Source organism: Galeopterus variegatus, unplaced genomic scaffold, assembly GCF_000696425.1.
Source record: "Galeopterus variegatus unplaced genomic scaffold, G_variegatus-3.0.2 Scaffold2231, whole genome shotgun sequence".
NCBI classification, from domain to species: Eukaryota; Metazoa; Chordata; class Mammalia; order Dermoptera; family Cynocephalidae; genus Galeopterus; species Galeopterus variegatus.
The window spans coordinates 196,144-205,653 of NW_007728342.1; the positions used below are offsets into that span (position 1 = coordinate 196,144).

General features: G+C 37.7%; 1 protein-coding gene across 1 annotated transcript in view; it reads right to left on the reverse strand.

The window, feature by feature from the left end:
- Positions 1-9,510, reverse strand: part of LOC103597192 (protocadherin Fat 4-like) — a 100,327-nt gene that overhangs the window by 43,861 nt on the left and 46,956 nt on the right. The window contains 2 exon segments of the mRNA XM_008580998.1: positions 1,177-5,526; positions 7,604-7,848. Coding sequence (XP_008579220.1) covers positions 1,177-5,526; positions 7,604-7,848 — 4,595 coding nt within the window.

Below are 9,510 nucleotides of genomic sequence, written 5' to 3' on the forward strand. Positions count from 1 at the left end.
ACACACACACACACACACACACACACACACACACCAATGTCATGTCCTATTAGGGTGTTGAAGACTAGCTGGACAAATTTGCTGCTATATGCTTAATGCCACTTCTGAAATGTCAAGGTGGATTGTGGTTCAGTTATGGTCTGCTTTACCTGAGAAATCAGCCTATTATGCTTGTACTCAACTACTATAAACAACAAGCCATTGAACCTCAATCTTAAAACATCATTCTTAGTGTATTCTCCTCACAATGAGGTCACATTTCAATAAGACAGGTTGGGTATCCCTTATCTGAAATGTTGAGGATCAGATTTTGTATTTTCAGATTTGAAAAAAAAAGTTTCAGATTTTGGATTTTTTCAAATTTGTGGAATATTTGCAGAAGGCATACCAGTGGTGCATTCCTAATCTGGAAATCCAAAATCTGAAATGCTCCCATGAGCATTTCCTTTGAGCATGATGTTGGTGCTCAAAAACTTTTGAGTTTTGGAGCATTTCAGATTTTGGATTTTTGGATTAGGGATGCTCAGCCTGTAATGATGATTAAGATTAATAAAGATCATAAGAATGATGATGATAAAGTAAAGAATGAAACACAATCATTGTCAACAATTATTTAGCACATAAAATGTCTCTGGTCTTATGCTTATATTACCATGTCCTTTAAATTTCAGAACACTCTTTTTAGAATGTATTTTTCTCTTTTTGCTCTTATAGGAAATATTTAGCACATAAAATGTCTCTGGTCTTATGCTTATATTACCATGTCCTTTAAATTTCAGAATACTCTTTTTAGAATATATTTTTCTCTTTTTGCTCTTATAGGAAATGCTGAAAAGACTAAGAGCTTAAGCTCTGGAATTAACTGTATAGACTTCAATCCTGACATTACAACAAATTAATGGATCACCTTGGAGAACTTACCTTACTTTTCTTTCTTGTCTGTAAAAACTGGAAAATATCCCCACCTTATAGGTTTTCTTGTGAGAAGTAAATAAAATAAATACATATAAACTGCTTACTTACAACAGCACCCAACCATAAGTAAATTCTCAAAAAAATTTGCTCTGATTATGCCAGTTTTTATGAAAAAATCATTTTGAAATGACAAAATTCATCACTTTCTATTATACTTGACATGACTAAAGTCTTAGTGGAGAGAGTAAAACATTGTCCTACCTGTGTATCCAGTTTTGCAAACACAGTTGAAGGTTCCTGGAAAATTCTGGCAGACGGCACCATTCCTGCAAGGACTGGACAGGCACTCATTGATATCTCTCTCACAGGCCCTACCAGTGAAGCCATCTGGGCAGCTGCATGAAAATCCTCCCACTAAATTGTGACAGGTCCCACCATTGTGGCAAGGAGATGGAAGGCATTCATCTATATCTATTTCACAAAAGCTACCTGCATATCCTGGCAGACACTTGCATAAGAAAGGCTGCAGAGGTTCATTTGCCACAATGATGACTGGAAGACTCTCTTGGCTCTTCAATTCAGAGCTCACAGCCAGTCTTCTTATACAGCTCCCCCCATTCTGACATGGGCCATGAATGCATGAGTCATGATCCACAGATTCTACCTTTACCCCACTCTGCCGGAAAAGGATCTCTTTGATGCTTTCAAAGAAGGTGGCTACACCACCAGGATTAACATACTGATTATTATTTCGTTTCACAGCTGCCAAAAGAAATGTTCTATTGTTCTCTCCATATGCACCATAGAGTTGTACAGCAGTCCCTAGGCCTGCAAGCTGTGAACTGGCTATGCGTAAGAAATGAAGGTAGTGGTTAGTCAAGAAGTCCTTTACTGTTGGCACACCAAGACGAAGTAAGATGCTGTTATCCACTGTAGCATTGGAAAATCCAGCAAAGAAAACTCGGATATTGCTTGTGACTGTGCTGTGCACTCCATCATTGCTAAGGACAGTCAGATCAAACGTGCCATCTGTGGACCTTGGCTGGGAATTCAGGTCACAAGTGCCCCCTGGAATATTGAAGAGGCTTGTGACTCCCGACATAAGGGAGCAGTGGAAGCTGTCTAACACATCCGGATCCTGTGGCTTCACAGAGCCCAAAATCCCACCAGGGAACAAGTTGCCATAATAATTGACAAATATTTCCACCGTTCGAGACTGTGAAGGATTGTCATTTTGGTCTATAACTGTGATGTGCACAGTTCCTGTGGAAGACATTTGAGGGACACCAGAATCCCTAGTGACCACAGACAGATAGAAGTCTGCAATCTGCTCTCTGTCAATCTCTCTGGTTGTGCTCAGAACTCCACCAGTGTTCAGACTAAAATAATTGGTGGCAGGGCCTGTGGTCAGCAGATAATAGGTAAAAGGGCCTTGATTTGGAGGGAGATCAGGATCAGTGGACTGAAGGGTCATCACCAGAGTTCCTGGGCGTTTGTTTTCCATAACTTCTCCTTCATTGATGGTTAGCATGGGCCCATTATCATTTATATCTTCCAGGGTGACTAATAAGGAAGCACTTCCAGTAGCTGAGGGGGTCCCTGAATCAACAGCCAAAACTGTGAGATTATAGATAGGTAGTGTTTCTCGATCTAATTCTGCAGTAACGGTGATCTGTCCTGTTTGTGGATTAATGGAAAAGGCACCATTTTCATTCCCTGATCCGATGAAGTAAGAAAACCTGCTCCAGCTGGGGATGGAGTCTGAGTCAAAGGCACTGACAAAGGTCACATGAGTTCCTGTGGGGACCCCTTCACTGATCTGAACACTGTAGATGTTTAGACTAAAAATGGGTGGGTCATTGGCATCAAGCACGGTGATATTTACAGTGACCTCATCTATATCTGCACCCCTAATGCTTCCAAAATTTTTGGCCAATACCTTCAAAGACACCCTTTCTTCTTTTTCTCTATCAAGAAGTCCAGAAACATAAATTTGTCCAGTCTTTTTACTGACCTGGAAACCCTTCTTTCGACTGTTACCAAAAAGCAAATAGTGTACCTCCCCATCAGTGCCCAAATCACGGTCACTGGCAAACACTTCTCCAACAATGGTACCTCTAGGAGCTGCCTCTGAAATTTCAAAATAATAAAGTTTGGAAACAAAACGAGGCACATATTCATTTGTCCCTTTTAATTGTATGTTAATAGTGGCAAAGCTACACCTTTCTTCATCTGGGACATTGAAGGCTTTTACAGTAAGATGGTAACTCTGCTTGGTTTCAAAATCCAAGAAGCCTTGAGTGGTGATGACTCCTGTATTAGGGTCAATGACAAAGAGGTCACTGTCAGATGACTGTACTGTATATGCAATCACAGCGTTTGTTCCAGAGTCAGCATCTGTTGCATTTAGGTGGATAACTGTTGTCCCACTTGGGGCATTTTCCAAAACAGCAGGAAAATATTCATCAGGAAGGAATACTGGAGAATTATCATTCACATCAATCACATTTATGGTCACACTGCAGTAGCCGGTTCTTGCAACCCATCCTCCATCGGTAGCACTAATAGTTATTTCATGTTTCTGGCATAGCTCATAATCAAGGGCTTTGGCTAGTGTTAATACACCAGTGGAAGAATTGACTGCAAAAATGCCATCTTCATTTCCTGAAGAAATGCTGTACCTAATCAAGCCATTCATAGCTGCATCTCTATCTCGTGCAGAAACAGTTCTGACAATGGCCCCAATACTATGACTCTCTGGGATGGTTGCACTCATGTGGCTTTGAGAGAATTCGGGTGTATGGTAGTTTTCCTCAGTGACAGTTATTTGAACAGTTGCTTGGGATGAAAGTGGAGGGTTTCCTTTATCCTTTGCAGTGACCGTGATCAAAAAGTTTTGATTCAAGTCAGAAATCAGGGATGATGCTACTGAAATCCACCCTGTATCATTGTCTAACTTAAATTTTCCTAAATGATTTTCATTAGAAATAAAATACTCCACTTCAGAATTCAATCCAAAATCTTTATCATCTATTGCAGTTACTTTGATTAAATTTGTACCAACTTTAACATTTTTGGTGACTGGAGTAAAATATTTAATTTTAAGAAATTGAGGTGCATTATCATTACTGTCCACTGTGTTGATGGTAACTGTTGTCTCACTAAGTAAGGAAGGATTACCTCGATCTGAAGATGTCACTACAAAACTATGCCGGTTGATGTTCGCATTGCTGATGCCACTGATGTTTTGGTATTTTAAGACCTGTTTATTGAAAATCTCTCCGGTGGTGGCATTAATTCTGAAATATTCTGACTGAGATTTTATAAAATAAAACACTTGTCCATTTGATCCCTCATCGGGATCTGTTGCAGATACCTGAGTCACTTTGGAGCCAATCTCAGTAAGTTCAGGGCAATCTAGATAATAGGAAGGTCTGCTAAATCTTGGAGCATTGTCATTGACATCTGTCACAAATATTGTGACATCTGTACTTACAGTCCACCCAGAATCATGTGCAGAAACTCGGATTCTGTAACGGTCCGTATCTTCCCTATTTAAAGGTCTACTAATGATGATATCCCCTGTGCTAGGATTAATTGTAAATGGAAGACTTGTGTCCATTATTGAATATCTACTAATTGCATTTACACCAATATCTTCATCAGAAGTTGTGACACGTGTAACTGTATATCCTAAGGGGGAATTTTCAGGAACGTGAGCACTAAATATTTGAGAAAACCTAGGGGCATTATCATTTTCATCTAAAATATTAATGATGACTTTTACTGAGGTACTCTGAGAAGGTGTTCCTTTGTCAGAAGATTTTATGGTGAGCACATAATGTGATATTTTTTCCCTGTCTAAAGGTCTAATGCTTCTAATTTCACCAGTAGCATGATTAATACTGAAACTATTTTCTTTGTTGCCGTTAACAATTTCATAATCTAGCTGTCCATTGGGTCCACTGTCCATGTCCATTGCTGAAACAGTAAGTATTTTTCGAGGAGAAAGGTTTTCCAATATTTGAGAAACAAATGGATCTTCCTTAAAAATTGGAGAATTGTCATTGACATCTAATACTGTTATGTCAAGTTTCTCATAAGAAGAGAAAGGAGGAAAACCTCCATCTCTTGCCTCTATCCATATAACATATTTCTGTATCTTTTCAAAATCCAGAGGTTGATTAATCGATACCTGCCCTGTTAATTGATCAATTTGAAAAGTATTGCCAAGATTCCCACTTGCAATATAATAGGACAAAGGTTCTCCTCTCACTGAGGAGCCTGAGACGGTGGTGACAAGAGTGCCTACTGGTTGGTTTTCAGGAAACATGAATGTTTGTTCTTTGGCTCTGACTTTAGGGAAATCTGCCTTGTTCACAAATCTAACAGTCACTGTTGTAGAATCCGTCTTTGGAATTAAGCCACCATCTTTTACATGTACAGAAAATGTCACTTCTGAAGCTCCATTTAGTGGTCCAGCTGCCATAATAGCTCCCCTCAGTGGGTCAATGTGAAATTTTTCAGAGTTTCTACCCGAAAGAGAATAATGCAGTTCAGAATTGGGTCCAATATCAGCATCTGTGACTGTAACTGCAAAGACAAAGGAACCTATAAGAGAAGGAGAGTGTAGTTATAATCACGTGGAATCCTAATAAAACATTTGGTCATAGGTTAATGCATATAAAACACTATATTGCTGCCCAATGTAACTTTACTTTCTCAAGATTATTGGGAAGAACAGTATCTCCTATATTTCCTCTGAAGTTCTCGAGTCAAATCTGTTTTAGGATAGTCTTCAGAGACTGACCTGTCATTTCCTAACTAAAACCTGTACAGTCCATTGGCTTGTTGGATTTAATATTTTTCATTATTCCTTTGAGAGAAGCACAGGGAAGAGAACTAGCTAATCATTAGGAATCATAGCTGCCAGGAGAAAAATCTGCACATACAGCATTCCAAAATACATGATAATATGTGAGCTCTGCAAAGAGCTATGCTTCTAGGGCCGGCCCGGTGGCGCACTGCTACAGTGCGCCGCTTGAGAGTGCAGCGGCGCTCCCGCTGAGGGTTCGGATCCCACATACAGACCTGTTCCCGCTCACTGGCTGAGCGAGGTGCGGGCGCAACACCGAGGGTTGCGATCCCGTTGCCGGACACGAAAAAAGACAAAAAGGAAAAAAAAAAAAAAAGAGCTATGCTTCTACCTAATTTAAAGAAAAAATGAAATCATTGTTCTATTATTCTTAAAATACCTTTGAATTATTATATATGTACTCATGTCAACAAATATATTTTTAAAAAATTACTGTTGATTCCTTATATCCACTGTCTCATGGAAAACTTTGTCTGTAAGCTGTTAACTTAATACAGTTAACTTACTTTGGATTTTGGTGGTTGGGGCCCCTAACTCCAGCTTTTTTCAAGGGCCAACTCTATATGCATATGTCTGTGTGTGTGTGTGTGTCTGTGTGTGTGTATGCATAAATCAGTTAAAATAATTATAAAGTAGTAAGAAATAAGTAGTGTGGAGGAATGGACTCAATTTGGATTCTAAAAGTTAATGTTTGGAATGAGTGCCAATGGAACAGATTGTAGTAGAAATATACAGAAAACTGCCATAAGGATGTATTTTCAATACACTGTATAGTCATTCAGAAACCCTTCTATATTGCACCACAGGTTGTAGGTTGGATGCAATTAGAATCATGCCTGCCAGCATCATTTCACCTAAACACATTCATCAGAGATTTATGACTTTGATATTGACATTTCCTCTTGATAGAAAGTTGGCACATACATTTATACATTTTATACTTCCAATTGGTATCAATTAGACATTCTCAGGTTAAAAAAAATCAAAGATCAGTGAGAGGAATACTGGATCTATTTACTTCTTCTGACAATTTAAAATATTTTCAAGGAAAGACTAAAGAAATTATGAGCTATATTTATATATTTTCCCATTTAAAAACTAATTGAAAAATTACAAATGGCAGAACATTTGTGCAGTTCTTATGAGAATATACCATTCTTTGCAAATAAGCAAATAATACCGAACTAAACTTAAAAGAGATGCAGAAAGATAACTGCATATTGTCAATATGAAAGTGGTTCATAATTGGTTCCATGAGCTAACAGAAAAACCTTCATCCACCAAAATAGGAATAAAAATAAATATTAATTACAATTATTCATTCATTAAACATTTTTGAAAATCTATCTATATAGGATTAAAGTAAAATATTCATTTTTCTATCACCAAATATATTTGAATGCCTATTACCTCCCAGATAACGTTTCAGGTGCTGGAATATGGCTTGAAAAATAGAGACATCCCTCCTTTCAGGGAACTTACACACTAATTACACCTCAGGGCAGAACCATCTTTGACTATGAAGTGATATCTATTTTAATCATTTATAATACTGAAGTAATATTAATAAATGGTAATTGTAAAAATGTGGCAATTACAAAATCTTATACACAATTGGCCTGAGAAGAAAGAGTTCATTTATGAGATTCAAAGTTTCTTCAGTTTTATCATACAAAACAACCTAAATTTTATGGGATTTGCAAAATTAGACTATAACAGAAATATATATGTAAAAATAACATAAATGTATTTATAGAAAATATCCAATACATAGTTTGCATATACCCATGTGGTCTCAGTTGGTTTGATTACCTGGAAGAGTAGGAGATGGGATGTGTGTGACATATGGGTGATGCTGAAATCTTGGTGGATTGTCATTGACATCAGTCACAGTGACGAACACACTGGTGGAACTGGAAAGAGGCTCTGGGGATCCAGCATCACTGGAGACAACTACTAAAGTATAATTATCTTTCATTTCCCTGTCTAACAGTGCACTGGTGATGATTTGTCCTGTGGATGGGTTGATGGTGAACTGAGAGTTTCCACCAATGATCCTATAACTAAAGCAGAAGCAGAGATAGGCATATTTCTCATAGATTTAATATTGTAATATCTATTTACTATAAGTTAAAAACTGAGGTAGAAACATAAAAATAATACAAGTAAGATCACACAACAATGAAAGAAAGAATTTGGCTAGAAGGTAAACACTTCAAATTTTATGCGAATATTACATTGATAGTCTTTTTTGTCGGATGTCCAATGAATTCAAGTAGGTCTCTGCAAGGTTTTCAGGACTCCAATCATGTAAGGCCCCCAAATTAACCCAGAAGACTACTGTTATAAATAAATGATCCTGAAGACATAAATCAGGGCTTTGTTGTGATATTGTGATTAGTGGCTGGGATCACAAGTATATTTAAATGAAACTAAAAGTTATTTTTCTGCTGTATACCATATTAAACTGAGAAGATTTGTTGAAAATCTTATTCGTTAAGGACAAAACACGGTATTTGACATATATTGGCTATCCAGAACAAGTAAAGAACTGATTATGTATACAGAGACATTCCTAGTTACTAAGTCTCTCATTCGTCATTCCTCATATGGTTATGTTGAAATTTGTCAGGAGAGGTATGACATCTTCATGGATATTTTGATGCTAACCAGATTGGTTAATGGGCAGGATTTTCCACTGAGAATAGCTTCTCTCTTTTTTTCTGAAGTGTAAAGCTAACTCTATATATTCCTGATTTTGTGTCTGAGTTGGGGGTCCAGAGATCAGCTAAGAAAAAGTAGCTAAGCTTGAAGGTTCAAAAATCAGCTGTAGTCCATAATTTTTAAAGCTGGAGTGTAGCAAGGAAATGGGTGTCTTTTAATTTTTTTTAAATACCAACAAAGAGATAGATAGCCTTGGAGTTAACCACATGTTTCTATAGTTTGGTTTGTGTCCATATAAACATAGCAACAGCACATGTCTAATAGCAACTTCACACACACACACACACACACACACACACACACACACACACCTACATTGCAGCCAGTAGCGTGCACATTCCTCCTATAGTGCACACAGCTTAAAACAAACATTTCAGCACTTTTACCCTATTATAGTACAATTACAAACTACTGAGGAGCTACTATTTAACAAGAATAGAGGTCCTATAAAATGATAGCAAAATAGAAAAATCATAGACAAGAGGTTTGGTTGAGAACCGACTTCAGTATTGATAATGTAATTGGTATCACTTATATTTCTAACACTTTTTGCCACACCCACATGCCAGAATCAGGAATGAAAGAGAATAGCACTGACTATATTTCTTGCACCAGAAGTGACTCTTTGTAAACTGTAATTACTGCCCTCATACAGTAGATGATATCTGTTCCCTTTATCAAAATAAAAATATCAGAGTTTTATATTCAGGACTCATGGAATTATCAAATTACCTGCATAATTTAATCCAAGGAACTTGGTGATGGAGTTTGGATGTGTTCTCCCCTCCAAAAATCACGTGGAAATTTAATCCCCAATGTGGCAGTATTGGAAACTGATTGAGTCATGGGGACGGATCCCTTATGAATGGATTAATGCTCTCCCTGGGGGAGGGGGGGGGAGTTAGTGAGTGAGTTCTCGCTCCATTAGTTCCCATGAGAGCTTGTTTAAAAGACCCGGGCACTTACTCTTTCTCTCTTGCTTCCTGTCGCCATGT